The following is an 18,715-nucleotide window of genomic DNA, read 5'->3' as shown; positions in this document are numbered from 1 at the left end:
AATAAAGAGAGGAGATTAAGATATGAAATAGGGCTGCAAAACAAATTAAACCGGTTTTATCCTTTTTAGACTTTTATTTTATTATAATGTTATGTTTGCTGTGAAGCACTTTGGTAAACCCTCCGTTTTAAATATGCGCTATAGAAATAAAGTGGATTGGATTGCAACAAATGACTATTTACATTATCGATTAATATGCGTATTCTAGATCGATTAATGGTCTGCTCAAAAATAAATAAATATCAGAAAATATCTATACTAGTGGCAGTCCATCAAAGTGTCTTTTATATGTTTTGTTGTTTCAGTCTAAAACCCAAAGAAAACTGAGGAAAGCAGGAAATCTAAAAATGTCTGCAAATTGTTGTTAAAAGTTACAATAAGGATTTATAGGATCATCAAAATAGCTGCAGGTATTCTTTTCTTTTTTAACTGCAAGAGTAGAAAGAATGACATGTACAAGCTTCAGTACTTTTCAACCAAAAGTGGTATAACTCCATAAAAGGCACTGAGAAGCGAAAACATAACTGAAACATATCACATGGAATTGTGTAGGCTATGGTCCATTTGTTAATTGAATGTTAACAAATAATGACTAAACAAAGGGGGCAGTAAATGAGTCATGAGTGCTGTAAGTTACAAGCACAGACCTGTCGCTGTGAGCTTAATGATTAAACACACGATTGCCATGGCCCTCCTTGTTCTTTTAATTGACAAACATGCCTCGACAGGTTCTCAAAGTGGCAGAAAAGATCTCTTTGAAACCAGTTCCAAGGCCAACTGATTCTACCGTATGGATGGTTCTCTGAGGAGGAAGTCAAATGTCACAGCTTATCTGCACATGAACACAAACTGGCTATTAAGCAGATATTTACAGTACTTTTCTCATTATGCATCTATAGGCTTAGTCTATTGCAATATCTGACAAAAATCTGTGATATTATATCTGGCACTATAATTAGAGAGGATCCGCTATAGGTTCACATTTTCAAATGGAGGGCAAGGTTCCTCCATTAACAGACTAAAAGGCTGCATCTTCCTTTCATTTAGATAAATAATATCTAGGCGACCGTGATATATATCTAAGATAATCTACAACAGCAACAAAAGGCCACCCTTTTAGGAACATCATTTTTTCATTTTTCAAAATGAAAATATAATTGATTTGCTGTTAGTTGAGATATTGATGAAATGTCTCAATCTGGACTACAGGTAATTCTTCTAAAGTAATGTGCTACATTTCCCCCAAGGCAGGGATGTAACTACATAATAGCCCTCTAATATGGATCATTTGCTATATTTATATTTTATATTATCCATATTGGAGGGCAATTATGTAGTTACATCCCTGTGGACCCAACATTACAAATGTTAAGGTTCATGCTTTATTCTGCTTGCTTTTTTGTCATAACAGCAATATTTGAGGGTAATGTGCGTGGCTGGTGAGACTCAGACACACTGAGGTATATTAAGCTCTCTCGTGTTCTCACAGGCTAAATTATTTGTATAGATTTAACTGAATAATACATTTATATACAAAACAACAATTGTGAACAAAAGATGAATTTGATAGTGAACATAATTGATACCCCCCTTCATAGGGGGTAATATTTATAGAGGTCATATTTATGGTCCAAATCGTATGTCCACGCTTCGCAGTGTCAGTGTTTGATATAAAGTGTCTGTCTTAAGAGCTAAAGACTCAAATGAGGAGGAAATGAACTGAATGTCGAGTCATTTCTCTTTCTGTGGCACTGCGCTGAATGCTATGAATGGTGCTTCGATCACGGGTGAGGGAGCTTCCTGTTCAGCGCACAAAGGTTGTGATGTAATACTTTATTATATAGGCGGTCAAACAGAAGCTGATAAATGGCCTCTCGCTGTCCATGGCAGAGACTTTACAGTCAATATGAAATAAGAAGCTTGTGACTGCTTGCAAAATGTCCAACTGGTGACCAATAGGAAAAAAGGTAGGAAGTTTCCATGTCAGCCAGCTGAGCATCAACACTGATTATAGAAGGAAGTTACAACATTTATTTTATTGGCACATTTTCAGAAACCATATATGCCGCAATAATGAGTCTGCCACATTGACAGTCTAAAACGATGCGTAAATACGTTTTATGTTTTTTTTTGTTCTGCTTCAAACAGTTTCTGGCATTAATGTCTAAATACCAATCTGTAGTTTTTGAGTGTATGAATATGTTAACATAAAAGTTAAACGTTTTACTTCAATTTGATAAAAACAAAAATAAAAATGTGTTTGGCTATGTAAACAGCCATCAAACATGGTACGATGTAGCGATACTCTATTTGAATCTATATGGTAGGTTGGCCACTCTTGCCTTTTGCTCTCTTATTGTATGTTTTGCCTTCAAACCCATACCAATTTATTAAACACTTTTAAATGGTAAAATGGTAAATGGACTGTAGTCATATAGCACTTCATCCAATCTTACATACGACAAGTCATCATTCACCAATGTGCCCTTTAGCTCAGATCTGGGTTAAGTATCGTGCCCAAGGATCCATCTACATATTGGCTGCACAGGGCTGGGATCGAACTCACAACATTGCAACTGAAAGGCGACTGCACTCCCTCGCAGCCACAGTTGCCTGAAAGCCAAACTGGGGGATTTGATCAGTAAAAATGCATCTCAAGTCTGATATATAATCAGTGTTGGTACTAACGTGTTGCAAAGTAACGTGTTACTGTAACGCTGTTATTTTTGGCAGTAACTAGTACTCTAACGCGTTATTTTATAAATTCAGTAACTCAGTTACCCTTACTACATGGTGCGTTACTCCGTTATTTTTTTTATATAGTCTCGGCTCCCAGACGTTGGTGAGCGGCGCCAACAGCGAGGCGAACAGAGATGAGAACTTTACTTAAGTACTTGAGTAAATGTACTTAGATACTTCCTGTGTCACATGCGGAGACGCGCTGTGGGCGTGTTTACTAACAAGACTATCATGGCGGCGGAGGAGCTCAAGTCGAGTTTCTCCGCCTGGAGGTATTCTCACTATTTCAATTTTGTCGAGCACAAAGAAAAGAACGTTTTAGTTAAATGTAAGTTATGTCTTGGCGGGTCAAAGATCTTATCTACTGCCCAAAACAGCAATTCAAATCTGTTGAAACATCTGCAGAAACAACATGCTGGGACGAAGCTACTGTAGTAGCTGGCTAAGACCACAGACCCAGACTCATCCGACGTCACTCCACCTCCATCTAAGCAACAGCGGCTGGATTTTAACCGAGGGACTGCTAGCCAGGGAAAAGTTGATAAAGCCATTGCAAGGTATGTTGTAAAACACATGCAGGCTATTTCTACTATTTCTATTGCTATTTCTTGATCAACAGATTGTATTATTCTCCAATGCAATAACAGTACTGAAATGAAGGCTATAAGGCAGGGCTATTCAACTACACATTCAGTTGGGCCAGATTTTATAACTACAAAATTCAGCTGGGCCAGACATTCAGCGGCCTGTAAAAAGCGGGTAGTGACACATTTTAAACCAACACATATTACTGCGATGAAAAACATGCAATTTTTATTCATTGTTCATCTAACAAAGGTAGGTCAAAAAGTACATAAAAACACAACAAATTAGCATTAATTTAACAGAATCTTAAAAAAAAGTGCACATTTGTAGCATTACATTTGTTTGCTTTAGAAGTCAAATATTCAGGTTATTTTTTTGAACCAGGCACATCACAAAGTGCTTTTACTGAATACAATAATAACAGTCTTAATAAATGTCCTCACATAAAAAGAATAACAGCTAAAGAGCTCCAATGCAACACAAAGAGGTAGTACTGTAGCAATACTATTTTTTCACTTTTCAAGTAATAAATAAAAAAATCATACATTTTGGTCACATTTGACCCAGACACATTACAAAGTGCATTTAAATGAATACAGAAAGAACTGTCAAACCATTCAGTGCACAAACCCATAACAAGGGATACGGGTAACTATATGAATGAATACTACACTACACGTCTACTATAGTAAACTAGGTGCTTACTATCACCTCATTTGTGATTTGTCATCGCTGACTTTCTCAATGGGAGAAGGGACATTTTTAGTTTTGAACAAGAGCAGTAATTTTTGGCTCATAGGATGTCAATGCAATCCGAAGACATTGGTGAAGAGTGCTGTCAGTCAGGGAGCAGCGAGTGCTACTTTTGATTGAGTTCATGTGTGAAAAGGTTGATTCACATGTGTATGTTGATCCAAACATACTGAGCACACAGATCGCTACTTTCTGAACGTTAGGGAACTGCTGTTTGTTGACATCACTCCAAAACTTTGCTGGCCCGTTAGTGCGCGGCATGTCAATAAGTTCCAGTGTATATTTCCCCTTGTCGATGCAGGGGATCACTTCCTTTGCTCTGGTTGATACGTCCCTCTCTATTGCAACAGTGAAGGGGTCTCTGGCAAAGCCCATCATCACCTCTGTGGGCAGAGCAAGTCCCAATCGACCGGCAAAGTTCTCTTTCAACCTCGCAATGAAATCTGTCATCACATCCGTGATTTGTGCCGGAGATGTGATGTGTTTGGGGATCGTCGGAAAATGCAGCATCCGACCCGTGCTCAAGTCGGTCGCGAAAAGGTCCATCTTGACTTGGATCTGCTCCACAAGATCAATGACCGTTTTGTCTCTGTTTACGCTTCAGAGTTGAGAGAGACATTTTTTAGAGTTGCTATCATAGGACCACCGTTACTAGCACCACTAGATGCACTTTCAAAAAACGTGCCGCGTTGTGGTTTGGTGGTTTCTATGCAACACGGAGTGTTGCGTTCATGGTCCGTACTAGTGTAGGAATTTGGCTACGGGAGGCTGGGCCACTCGGGAGTTGGTTCTGGGCCGCATCTGGCCCACGGGCCGCCAGTTGAATAGGCCTGCTATAAGGGCATTAATGGGAGCCCTTTTTTTAAGTAACTAATGTGTTACTGTTCACAGTAACACATTAGTTACTTTTGGGTGTAAGTAATCTGTAAAGTAACTGAGTTACTTTTGAAATGAAGTAACTAGTAATGTTAACTAGTTACTGGTTTTCAGTAACTAGCACAACACTGTATATAATATATATATATAATAATTAGGGGTGCACCGAATGGGAAATTCTTGGCCGAAACCGATACCGAAAATAAGAAACAGTTGGCCGAAAACCGAATGCCGAAAGGCCGAAAATGATTAACAGAAATATATATATATATATATATATATATATATATATATATATATATATATATATATATATATATATATATATATATATATATATATATATATATATATATATAATGTATACATTTTTTACCAATGTTGTTCAGCTACCTGATTATGGAAAAAGACATTATTATGGCAAAACTTAACTTAAATAATAATCACTATTATGGGTCCATAAAACATTTATTCAGCACTTTTTAATGCACACAGTACATTCATTCCAAGTCAAGTGCATTTTCTTTTCTCTGTAGGATAACTACAACAAAGTGCATTCAGAACAAAGCCAAGGTGCTTTAAAACTGCATAAACATCTAGGCCAGTAGGCCTACAACAAAATAGTTTAAATAAAGACTGTAACAGCCAGGCCTTCAACAACAACAAATGCACCTATAAGTTTGGTAACCTAACGTGTTGTTGTGATGACGTAATCAAAACGCGGCGACAAAGAGCACGTCGCACGACCATGCTCGCGGCTGGCTCACAGCCAACATGTCTGCCGCTTGGAGATATTTCAAAATATCAGAGAGAGAGTCGCGGATTGCGATTTGTAAAACGTGTTCAGCTGACATGTCTCGAGGGGGTGTAACTGCGGCCGAAAGCCGAAAAGGCCTTTTTAACCATTTTCGGCCGATCATTTTTGGTGGCCGAATATTCGGTGCATCCCTATAATATCAGACATAATATCAGATTACCATCGTCACCAGGATGTTACCTGTTTTGTCAGAGTTGCAGAGGATGGTCTCCTTCTCGTGGGCCCCGGGGCCGTGTCTCATCCACACAGAGATGGTGAAGGGCTCCTTCAGGCTGGTGCTCACCATGCCTTCGGGAACCTTGATGGCCTGAGTGCCGTTAAACTCAAACACCTGGTCGCTGTCATGCCCGTTGTCTGTGGGCAGGCCGACGGTCCAGTTGGCAGCGCTGCTGGGTGCAGGCAGAAGCTCCACGGTGCCGGTGCTGGCTCCTAACAAACCATCAAATAGCACAAAGGCAATTGGAAAGATGAATTACTATTCATAAAAAAATCAAATTTAAAAAAAATGGGACTCATTACCGGTAACCATTTCCAGTGGGGCAGGTACTTACCGCACAGCTTGTGCAGTGACTTCTCAGAGTAGGTATCACGGTCACAGCCCTTTCCAATATGGTTAGTTTCCAGTTCAATGTTGGCTCGGATGGACGTGATTGGCTCATCACAGGTCTCCAAGTGCATGCTGGGGAAAAGGGCCAGGCTGCCTGTGCCAGGCTCATATTCAATCCTCTTATTGAAGCCTTTTGGATGAAAGCAGAGAGAGAGAGAGAGAGAGAGAGAGAGAGAGAGAGAGAGAGAGAGAGAGAATGAAAATATGTCCTTCAGCACAGCACCGCTAACGCGTGAGCTGTCAATATAGGGGCTGTCAATAGCAATTACTGTATAAGAAGTACTTCCATTCTTACAAACATGATAAAGGCCTTGAGGCTTAAAGGAATCAAATAGCCTTGTTGTCCACGGCATCCACCTAAACAGTGATGGTTGGAGGGTAACAGTGATCAGAGGAAAGCTTTTATACCTTGCCAGCTGGGTTTGCAGGTGGGCTTGACGCTGATCTTGACCAGAACATCCTCGGAGGCACGGTTCTTTCCACAATCGTAGGCGGTCACAGTCAGCTTGTACATGCGCTCCTTGCCGTAGCTCAGTTTCTCTGTGTTCTTGATAAAACCTGTGTGAAACAGAAAATAATGAGAGAGCGCCCTTTGTTTAATGCTCCAGCTGTGCTAGGAAAGTAATAAAACACAATTTGGGCTACTGAACAGCATGCCAAAACAAAGATATTTTAATTATTTCAAAAAGCTGCCGAATACAAATGTCATTTACTGTCTAGCTGAATGAAAAGTGCAACATATATGATTGACTTCTCTTTAGGGCCACATTAGGATATTGTTGATTTACCTGGTGTTCTTCAAGATGCTATATTGAGAGTCACCAAGCTAATGTTTATGCAGAGCCTGATTAGCATGCATGTGATTCAAATGAAGTGATGGAATTTGTTTGAATACGATTAGATCTCGTTTCAGGTCTTTTTCCTTCCAGCACTAATTAGCTGTCACAGTTGAGCACCTTCATCAACATTATGCACCCCACACCTTTTGTTCTCCTCCTATTATAACCTGTCTGCATTTCCTTTTCTATCAAAGCCAGGTGTCACATCCACTGAGCCTAGTTATCTGATGTATTTTTAACTGGATCTTTTATTTTTGTTTTACAAGACACACTCAGATTAATAATCCTTCAGTCCGAGACAAACGAGCAACCCCGGTGACATTTCAAGGAGACGGTCATCTTCTAACAAGACAACAAGCGGCCTTGAATTCCAAATTACTTTGTTTATAAGGATCAATGTGATGTGTGTCAATAAAATCGTGGCTCTTAGGCATGCACTGCTGCTTTCCCTCAGGCATGGACAAACACAAGTCTGCTAAGTGTGAGTTCTCACCATCTTTGTCGACGGTGAATGGCACATCAGGGGTGACGATCTCATAGTTGCAGATTTGACTGAACTGGAAAGAGCAGTCGGCGTCCACTGCCTCCACCTTCAGGATGCTGTCGTACTTCTTTCCCTCGATAACGGTGGCTTTGTAGGACTTCTCCTTGAACACTGGTGCATACTCGTTGATGTCGTTTACCTGGATGTGGACGGTGGCCCTAAAGAGGCACGCTATGTTAGGACAATTTTGGCTGGGGATGTTTATTAACATTTGCCTAACCACAGTGAAATATGCTATTGTCCCACTTCAGCCACACAGTCAGCAGAGGGATTCAATAATAGCTTAGCTTTTCGAATCTAATGGTAAATCACACATCTATTGTCATACCATCTGCACAATCCTGTGGTTGATGTTCCGTTTTATTTTACAGTTTGTTTTATGTGAAAGCATAGTTTATATGAACCACACCAAAATAGGTTAGGTGTGAGAAAGAGGTTCCGCTACACTTTTTCGCTGCCCGTCATTTTGACGGACAGGATCGTAACATTTCCGTCAAAATCCAGTATTACCCGTTGGCCTTTACACAACTCTAACGAGGGGGAGAGAGAGAGCACGCTAGTGAACTGTCAACGGGGGGGGGGGGGGCCGTGTTATGCATGCCCACTGCACCTCGCGGGAGCGCGCACAGCGTAAAGCCAAAACTCAGACATTTCAATGATTTGTACGGCAAAGTTAGGTTTGGAAACGCTATCATTTCCTTTTTGGCGGGCATGCATAACACGGCATAACACCGGAGCCTCGCTGCGGGGAAGCATTGGCACTGTTCCGAGTTTGTTCTAATCTGTCAAAATGACGGACTGCTTTCATTGTTAAAAAGAATCCGTCATAGACGGAAAATATTCACAATATGGTGTGAAAGCACCCTAAATGATGCAACATAAACTGTTTGTTTTTCGTTATCTCTTTCTGTGAGGGGAACTGAGAACCCTTTTTATTGACAGAACTACCTCTGCACCCTGATTAGGTACAACTTTACAATAAGACTACCCTTATAAAGGATTGATAAAGGGTTTATAATTAGGTTTTAATTAGGTTATAAACACTTCATTAATCATTAAGAACCATTTATAAACCAGTTTCATACGTCAACACAGGCTCACTATTTGGCAAGATGACTAAGCATATTGGCTACCTAGCTTACTTCCTCTTCTTCATCAGCCAACATCCTTGGTATCTGTTGTTCACCGAGTTGATGCTGCCCCCTTCCATCTTGATGTTTCTTGGCATCTCTTTATGACCATTTATTTACAAGTTACTAACATTTATAGTTGCCAAAAGGGAGCCTTATTGTAAAGTGTAAAACACATTCCCATTTATTAATGAGTTACTACCATTTCTAATAAGGCTGTACAGCAGTACAGATAAATGTGGTCTCTCTATTTGGCAAGCAACCGGTCACAGTTGCCCAGTTTATCTCACGTCTTATAAAAGCATATTAAGGATTTATAAAGTGTTCACAACCTAATTAATAAATGAATTAGAAACTATTCGTAAACTCTTTATAAGGGTAGTCTTATTGTAAAGTGGTACCGGCACTTCTATACTGGTAGAGGTTGACTCACTTGTAGGGCTGCAACAAACGACTAATTTGATAATCGATTAATCTATCGATTAATGAAACGATTAATCGATTATTCGGATCGTTAAGGTTTGAACTGTACTACTACTTATATCAATACTGCTTATCGATCCGGTCCTTTCAACGATAGTATTAACGGTTCTTTTGACAAGAAATAAGGTAAACTAACTCAACAAATTGTGAACAAAACTAACATTGCTTTTTATTTTAATTAAATACATAATATTTCACATCAAAAGAAACAACAATGTTTTAACAAATCATATTAAATAATGTGATGACAGAACTGTAAACAGAATAGCTGAAACTTTAACAAAATAACTAATTCAGTTACCTCTAATCATTAACCTATGTTTTTATAACTGAGTTAACTCTGCGTGTTGCTGCTAGCATACATAACACCTGACGTGGAAAGGTTACTCTTGGAAGGGGCTACAGAGCTACTAGAAAGACAGTGGAACCCGGTGCATTTCTCCGTCTGAATGTGGTGCACTTTTGCTAAATGTTTAGACAAATTGATCGTTTTATGCCTTTATATGATAAACTGCTATTGCAATTTTGGTAACGAGCATTGTCCACATCGAGACGGATAAAGTTTAACCACACCTCGGAGCGCGTTCTCTCCGCCATCTCCTGCGTGTGTGTGTAAACTGCCCCGCCCCCTCGCAAGCAGGCGGGGGAGAGATCGCTCGTCTGAATTCGGAAGATCGAAAATACATTATAGACGCATTTTGTAGTCATATTGCATATTAGAAACTGAGTTGGCGACACTAAGACTGCGATATAATGTTTATGTAGCAATAATACATAACATATGTTTTTAAATGTCTCCTGTACCCATACAAAAGAGCGATAACGTTGGAGCTTAACGGGGTGTAGAACACATGTGATGACGTCACCAACGAATCGACGACTGAATTAGTTGCCAACTAATTTGGTAATCGATTTTAATCGATTAAGTCGATTAGTTGTTGCACCCCTACTCACTTGTGGGATTTCTTCATGTTGGTGCCATCGGGACCCTCTCCACAGTCATAGGCTTGGATGGTGAAGGTGTGCTCCTTCTGCAGCTCACAGTCCAGCTTGTCCTTGGCCCGGAGGACCCCCTCGCCAGTGGACTTGTCCAGGACCACTGCCTCGAAGGGGACATTCTGCCCATGAATCCTGAAGCCGCAAATCTCACCTGAACACGTCAAGAGCCAAAATAGAGTTTGTTCAAAATAACTGACATCAGGAGAGACATTTTCTCTTCAAATAATATTTAAAAAAAAGTTAAAAACAAAACAATAAATTCACGCAAAAAAAAGAGAAAAAGATCAGCCACAGGTTTTGGGTGCCAGGGAGTTGTAGATTGGGGGTGGGTGGTGTCTGTGGAGGAAGCCCAAAAGCACTGTCATATGGGTGAGTACTTGAGGGGGGAGTTGGGAGAGGGTGTGGGACATTTAGTATCATAGAAGACGGAGTGTCTTTTCCAAGCCACTTGAAAACATTGCATCCAGTCATGCAGGCAGAAACCGAAAATATATGGACAGGCATTTTACAAAAGTACCTAAGATATTAGAAATCAAATTCATGAAGCCTATAAGAAGATGGAAAACATTATTGGAAGTAAAGATAATGTATTTCATTACTAAAGTCTATTGTATGATAGAAACAATAATGAAGATAAATACATACAAATTAATTAAAAATATTTGAGCATTATAGCATCATGATAGGCACCAATTTACTCATGAAAACCCTTAGTCTGAAAAACAAACAAACTGAGTCAGTAAAATGTGTTTTTAAAGACAATAATTTCTTCCTGTGTCATTTTGCCTTTCACCCAAAACGACTGCAAATGAAATCCAAATAATAAGAGAACTTCGACTATAACAGTTTAAAACAATCAGCACTGGATGTGAACTGGGGTTAGAAATATCAACTTGCTTGACATCCACATCAAATGACAACTGCAGCCATGCTAATGGTGGAGATTAGTGGTGGAGAATTAACTCAAGAGATCCACTAAGGCAAAGATGCGACAACAGAAACTTTGTAGCAGAGAGAGTTTGCATTAGTTAACAATCTCAGCAGCTTTCAGTGTAAGACTTTAACGTTAGAAAGTCCACAGGAGTCACTGTACCTGCATAGATCTTATAGGTCACAGAGAGGCACCACCAACATAGATGATGCCTTTAAGATGCTCACATATACAGAGCTTTTATCCTCTTTAAAACACCCATTTTAGTGTACATTTCTGCTCCAATTGTCATGGGTGTTAAGAGGTTGTCAAATCATCATCTGTGTCCTTTCAGTTTTTTTCTATCTTGTAATCAAATGTCTCAGAAATGAGCTGTTCCTTCCATTTTGTTAATTGAAGAATTGGATTGGATAAAATGGCAGCAAAGTGACTGAAAACTCCTGTTTTAAAGCAGCTTTCTGTTTCCTGGTGACAGCTGAAAAACTGTTAGGGTCTGCAAACTGCAATGGATGTCTCATGCACAGATATTTCTAAGTACAGTCAGCCCCACATCACACTTTTCATCCAGCTGTTGGATGTCCAAAAAATTAAGGGTGAGAAAAACATAAAATCGAGAAAACCAAATGGGGAGATTACAGAGCATGGCGGGAGTTTCTGTGTAAAAGTGTGAATGCTGTTTTTTTGAGTTAGTGGGTTAATAGTAAAAACTAAGCACAAGGCAGAAGAAAGAGCCCAAGATCACCTTCTTCAGTGAGAGTCACCTCAAAACTCTCTACAAGGAAGGGAGAGAAGATAAACCCAGATCAGTTAAAAGACAAGTTAGAATCTCAGAGAAAACACAGAGAGGAAAGAAAGGATACTCTTGCTTACAAAATGACCGACAGAAAATATGTACTTTCCCACAAACAAAAAGTCTTCAGCCAGTTAAAAGAATTGAATGATTAGATAAGAAGAAAGTTGGGAGTACAGATGAATGAAATTATGAAGTGTATGACAGAGTGTTCCAGAAGGATATGGAGAAACCAGCCAGTGGCTAAAAGTAGAATCACCTGGGTTAAGACTTTGGCAGTAAAAGGCTTATTTGGTGGCCTCTGGCACATCATAAGGCCGTTCCATCATAGAAATAGAGCTTTATTATTGCATATTTTAATGATTTTGCCTGCCTATCGTTTGCCTACATAAACATAGTCAATTATTGTAAAGGAGTAGGATATTCAAAAAGTAAACCATCGATACCATTCATGAAGAAAAATATATATAAATCATATATATCACTTCAGGATATTCCATTACCCCATTAAAAACCTAAATGCGTGACTTAGGACATTAGTTTGCATAATTTGTAAAGAAAAAAAAGAAAAAGAGAGTTCTAATACATTTTTAGCTGTAAAACTTATTACATAATCCTGTTGATTTGAAAACAATGCCTGTTAAAGTGTTTGTTTATAATGTGTCTTAAAGACGGCTCTGCTGTCAAAAGCACAAAGTAAATACACATAAATGTGTTTAGCCCATAAAGGCATGCGCTGCTTATATGAAACATGGCTTGCTTTTAGTGGAGTTTTTTCTTAATGCTTTCTGTGCAATAGTTGTTTGTTTTAAAGCCCCGTCAGGTGGGTTGGACCGGGTCATTTTGTTTTCACCTACTAAACAATTAGAAATGGATTTCACATTAGGGAGTGCTGTTCAGGGCCAGTCATGCAGTGGGAGTTACGAGCCTCCGTGTTCACCCCAGCTCTAATGACCTGCTCACACCAGGGCTTCAGGAATTCCTCAGCTTTTCTCTGCTCGCACAGGCCTCTCAGCTCGGGTCAGCCATCACAAAGATGGTTACGTATTGACTTGACCTGGAGCTATCATTTAACGATTGGCACTAAATGCATACAGTGAGTTAGAATCTGAGAATATTATTAGCCAATAGATCAATATGCAGTACATTGTCTGGCATCCATTTGGAGTTACTGTGTTACAGAAACAAGGTTGTCTTATGTTCCTATGTGAATCATATAACCCATATCTAGTGTTTAAATGCTCCCTGTTCCTCACTTGTTTAGGGCACCTTCCTCAATGAACACAGAACTCATTTTCAAGTTTGTAACTATTTCAGCTCCAATCATCCTGACTGAACTCATCACAGAGACATACACACGTAAAGCTACATCCAGTGGATCCTCACTCATGCTAGATATTCACCTTGTGCACTAATCTGACTTGTGATTGGGTTTCTTTGGCCCTGGAGGTCAGCTTTACAGTTAACCTTGTTTTTGGCACAGATGGAAGGAGGACGAGGCGGCTGGCAGACAGAGCTGGTCACCCCTGCTGCCACGTGAAGCCAGATTGCTCGCTCTCAGTCATGAGAGCTAGTTCACAGGGACATGCAATGTATTCATAAAGCCTGGCTCATCATAAAAGGGAGCCCCAGCTAAAAGAAGTGGGAACACCACGCTCTGTTTTCAACGCTAATTTACTGTGAAAAGAGACACACATCATGCAGAGAATGGGCCTTTAATTCATCTTCCTGCCCTTCAGAAACGATGGGCCTCTTGCTGAAGTTGTCAACTTTAAAAACTGTGTGCTGCCAGTTCGACTAGCTCTTGGAACAATCAGATTCAACATAACTTTGTGAAGTGTATTACATGTATTCTCCTCTGACAAATGGGCATATGGATGTTAAAGCATTGCTTGCTAAATCAGATAATTCCTCTGAGATTTTAGACACAAGATCACACACCTCATGTGATATGAATTTTCCTGAGCTGAAGTGCTTTGAATCCTGGCCAGAGTCAAGCCTGGTGTGATTTAAAAAAAACAGAGCAAATGTTGCCTTGGTACATAAAGCACGTTAGCTGTACCTCTCCCCTGGGAGGGAAAACACATGAAAGAGTGTTTTGATCTGAATATCAAAAGGGCCAATCTGGAGGATATGGTATCCGGATGTATGTCAGTATGACAGGCATGTCGTAAAGATCTAAAGGTCCTAATGCCATTGAGTCACATATTCTCTACCACAAGTGCATTAAAAGATTATTCAACAATAAGCAGAGTTGTTCTGTCCTTCACTACTGAGTGACATTTTTTATTTGAATTAAGATTTTATCTCTAACAGAATGCTGCATGGAAAACGTATTTTTGAAAGCCAACCAGGAAGTTAGCATCCCCCTGGTTCCCTCGACCATAAGCAGTAAATGCTTCAAAATTCACGAGTGTAGTATTTACTGACATATTTTTGTCATAGAACAAAACATGAGCATCTATTGTCATGGTGACGATCATCCTGATTGAAGCTGTCTAACCAAAAACAAAGAAATTGAAAAACATTAACTTTGAGACGAGGAACCAAAAGTAAATAACTAATCTAAACTCATTTAGCAAACTCATTTGTGGGTTTAAGGACTCCTCTCTGCTGCCGTTAATACCATTTTTACCACAGAATGAATGGAACACCATGAAAAAAGAGAGGCCTTCCTATACTGTACTCGTGATTTTAAAGCATGATGCTGTGGTTACATTTGGTGTTTTATTTCTATGCTAAGTTCAACTTTTTTTTGTTATTGTTTGAATACCAAAAATACCCAAAAGATTTCAGTTAATAAAAAAGTCCACTGTCAATCTGAAATGAAACTTATATAATTGATTGATGAACAGTTTTTCTGCATCCATAATATGTGACACATTCTCAAAGCTTTGATGGTACAGCGCAGTTAGTGTGCGTCCTTTTTCCGTTGTAAATGAGTCATTCCAAGTGAAGCTGAGCGAAAATGAAAAGCAGCAGCAGCATTAAACCTCCTCTCTCACCTGCGTAGCGTAGAGGAGCATCCTTGTCCAGTGCAATTAGAGGAGGGTCCAGCAGTACTTTATCATCGTTTTCCGTTACGATCCCATGGTACGTCGTCTCGATCCATGGTTTGTGCTTATTGACTGTGAGGAACAAAGAGAGGAAATGTCAGTGCCTATTACAGAAAGTCTACACAAATCATTTCTGTCCGGTGTTGAGAAGTTCCAAATGGTATCTTCATTTTCCTCTCACCGGCACTAATTATCAATTTGCATATTGGTTTTGTCCTTTTAATAACAATGTCCTATTTTGTCTTTGCCTGAATGTCCTGTCGGTCTGTCAATGATTTTGTATTGCTGTTATTTCTTAACCAAGTCTGCTTTTAGAATAAAAACCCCTTTCTCAATTACATTAGGTGACTGTGGCTGCGAGGGAGTGCGGTCGTCTTCCAACCGGAAGGTTGTGGGTTCGATCCCAGCCCATGCAGTCAACATGTCGATGTATCCTTGTGCAAGATACTTAAACCTGAGTTGCTCCCGATGGCATGGCCAACGGTGTGTGAATGTGTGTGAATGTTAGCTAATGGGTGTGAATGGGTGAATGACATGTAGTATGTAAAGCGCTTTGAGGAGTCTTAAAAAGACTGGATAAAGCGCTATATAAGTACAGTCCATTTACATTACCTGTACAAAAGGATAAAGAAATGTAATCAATTTTTTTCTGAAATGCAGGTGAGAGTGCATATTTTATGAGGTTTTGGAAGCTTTTATATTATTGCAGTGTTGTAAAGCACACTATTCTCCATCCTACAATAAACTAATGTTATATGTTTTGATTTATCCATACTGAAGACAAGAGAATGTTATGATATAGCTTTCTACGGCAGTAAAGTTACAAGAAATAGACTAAACCACCATCCATATCAGTTAATGGCTTTCAACAGGGGCATCAAAGGGATGATAAAGTCTATCGTGAGGACATTTGCTTGTAGAGCAGTAGTTATTTACAGCTTTGTGTGCTAGTCGGCCTGGGAAGCATCCTAGCTGCAGACAGGGCTCTGTGGTAGCTGGCGTTTGCGGAAAAAGCTGCAGTGAGTGACAGATTTGGGCTGGCTCAGAACACAGCGTTGACACAGGGGATATGCAGCTCTCTCTTCCAGCCAATATGTGCTCACTCCAGAAAAAGAGGAGATCATGGAGTTACTGTGCTACTGATCTGCAAAAGTGATGCTAACTCTGGCTGACAGAGCATTGTGGGAAACAGAAACAGGCAACCTGAACAGGCACATTTCATAAAAGGCAGGAAGGTAACAAAAGGGCTGGAACGTCAATCTGTATAAAGCTCTGTGTTTTAATTTAAACTGCATTTATTTGCAGATTTGACTTTTGCGAGAAAAGGATAATTAGCTATACAGTAACAGGCATGTGCTTAGTCTTTATTCATCATAGCTACCATGTATTAATAATGTCATGTGGCATACACTACTTCTGTTGTCTCCATTATAAACTGTGGTTAGAACAAAAGTTACTTTTCCTTTATCGTGTATGTGAATGGAAATGCACAGCATGAGCAGCTTCATCCCAAACTGAAGCACATCCTCCAGCCCAGGTTTATCTCATTCCCACACAACGACACACTCGAAAATTCATCTGAACAAGCGACATTGTTTAACTAGAGGGTGGATTAATAACTGTACTACAAAAGGCTGCTGCCATTCGAGCATTTGCTGAGGCTACCAAACCGTACAGTTGCTGTCTTCCATTACATCATTTAACACCTACAATTCTTCTAAGTCGTCTCACATCTCTGACCCAAAATGCTCGCCCAGAAAAGAAGAAGAAGAATACATGGTTAAATGATCTCTGTGGGGAGGTAACCAACAATTCTAATTAAAACATGTTTTGCAAAGTGAATTCAATCCATTGTTGTGCTGCAGTAAGCCTCAACATTACAGATGTATCATCTGACTAATAGAAAGACGCTCCGTGTTCAATAACACCATATGTGCTACAATTACATCATGAACTTCAAACAGAAACCACATAAAGACAAACAAAAACATGATGTGGATGTTCAAAGGCGACTCAAATCTTCTGCTTATGCCTTTACATAATTTAGTATAATTCTCAGTTATTACATGATCAACAAAGAATAATTATAAGCCCCAGCCCCGTACACCCCAGCACGTGCACTCCGCTCTGCATCAGCCAAACAGCTCGCTGCACCCGCACTGCGAGGGGGACCCAATTTCCCATCAGCAAAAACACGTGGGTTTGCTATCCTGGCTCCAAAATGGTGGAATGAGCTCCCCATTGAAATCAGGACAGCAGAAAGCTTGCACATCTTCCGGCACAGACTGAAAACTCATCTCTTTCGACTCCACTTTGAGCGATAGAATTACTAACAAAGCACTTTTATACTAATAAAGGGCTGGCTTATCTAAAGCCAGTTGAGTAGCACTTGAAATGTTTGGCTCTATGAAACCTGATGTACTTATATGATTCTGTTTTCTTCAAGGTTGTATCTTCCTGGTCGAATGCACGTATTGTAAGTCGCTTTGGATAAAAGCGTCAGCTAAATGTAATGTAATAAGCTACTTGCACAGGATTGGAGGGGATGTGTGCATAAAAAATGATTTAGTCAATTTTTTTAATGAGAAAAAAGTAAATAGGTTCTTATGGCTTAATAAACAACATGCGTGCTGCAGTTTTAAAATCATTTAATTATGTGACAATTGTTAATTCTTTATTCAAAACCATGGATGTACAATGTTTGCTCGTCTTGGCAGGAAATAGATATTATGCATTAAACGTGGTGAGAACAAGTATTTTGGGATAATCTAACCTACACAAGCAGTGCTTAGTAAGAACGTGTTGCTTTGTTTGCCAGTGGTTTAGGATTGATCCGTCCCAATAAATGGTTTTTACTGAGCGTCTTGTGACCTGAAGTGAAGTGGATGTCTTTAGAGACAGAATCTGCTCTAGCCTCCACAGAGTCAACTGTTTGCCAGGTCTAGGGCTGCTCAATTAATCGTATTTTAATCGCAATTACGATTTTGGCTTGCAACAATTACGAAAACAACGTAATCTAAATTAAACGATTTTTTTTTTTTTTTTTACATTTTTTTAATTGGTTTTTCAGTTTAATTATACTTAAAGTTCAGGGTAATCAACTGTTAAAAAACATACTGTTCACATTTTTCTTTTCAATAAATGGATGTTTTCAAAGTAAATGGATAATCGTTTTTAATAATCGTGATATCAATTATTGACCCAAATAATCGAGATTATGATTTTTGCCATAATCGAGAAGCCACATGATCACATGATCACATGTGGGCCTCACACTCATCAGTCGCTCATGGCCTTCAGCACTGACGAGGGGTGAACCAGGACCGGAGCTGAATGGTAAAATGTCAAGCCGCATTCTCAGAGCTCCTGCAGGTTTATGCAAAACATTTCATCCTAATCTTTCCACCAGGAAGGACGGCTGCCTGACTGTATTGTGCGTAGTTTAATATCATTTCCCATAGTCTAAAAAGCCTTATGTCAATTTGATTAGCACCTTTTTCAAACTCGACTTAAGAGCAAGGAACTACAAAAAACTACCACTTTAGAATGTGCCTGTCATACACTGT

The 18,715-nt window shown here is 39.5% G+C and overlaps 1 protein-coding gene and 1 long non-coding RNA gene across 5 annotated transcripts in view; one reads left to right on the top strand and one right to left on the bottom strand.

Annotated features, from left to right (window-relative positions):
- clstn1 (calsyntenin 1) overlaps positions 1-18,715 on the bottom strand; it is a 43,436-nt gene that overhangs the window by 11,855 nt on the left and 12,866 nt on the right. For 2 of the 4 annotated variants that reach the window (XM_079674845.1, XM_079674847.1), the window contains exons 2-8: positions 15,099-15,221; positions 12,046-12,075; positions 10,328-10,523; positions 7,710-7,918; positions 6,786-6,935; positions 6,322-6,507; positions 5,951-6,199 (exon numbers count right to left, since the gene is read on the bottom strand). In XM_079674845.1, coding sequence (XP_079530971.1) covers positions 5,951-6,199; positions 6,322-6,507; positions 6,786-6,935; positions 7,710-7,918; positions 10,328-10,523; positions 12,046-12,075; positions 15,099-15,221 — 1,143 coding nt within the window. The remainder of the gene's footprint in view (positions 1-5,950; positions 6,200-6,321; positions 6,508-6,785; positions 6,936-7,709; positions 7,919-10,327; positions 10,524-12,045; positions 12,076-15,098; positions 15,222-18,715) is intronic. The other 2 variants (XM_079674846.1, XM_079674848.1) reach the window with 1 other exon arrangement.
- Positions 16-18,518, top strand: LOC307035484. Its single transcript, XR_013807117.1, has 2 exons — positions 16-3,296; positions 15,494-18,518. It is a non-coding gene; the product is annotated as an uncharacterized lncRNA (long non-coding RNA).

This window comes from Notothenia rossii (genome assembly GCF_949606895.1).
Source record: "Notothenia rossii genome assembly, chromosome: 4".
NCBI lineage: Eukaryota > Metazoa > Chordata > Actinopteri > Perciformes > Nototheniidae > Notothenia > Notothenia rossii.
The sequence above is the reverse complement of the archived record's forward strand: the minus strand, read 5'-3'. Positions and strand labels throughout refer to the sequence as shown.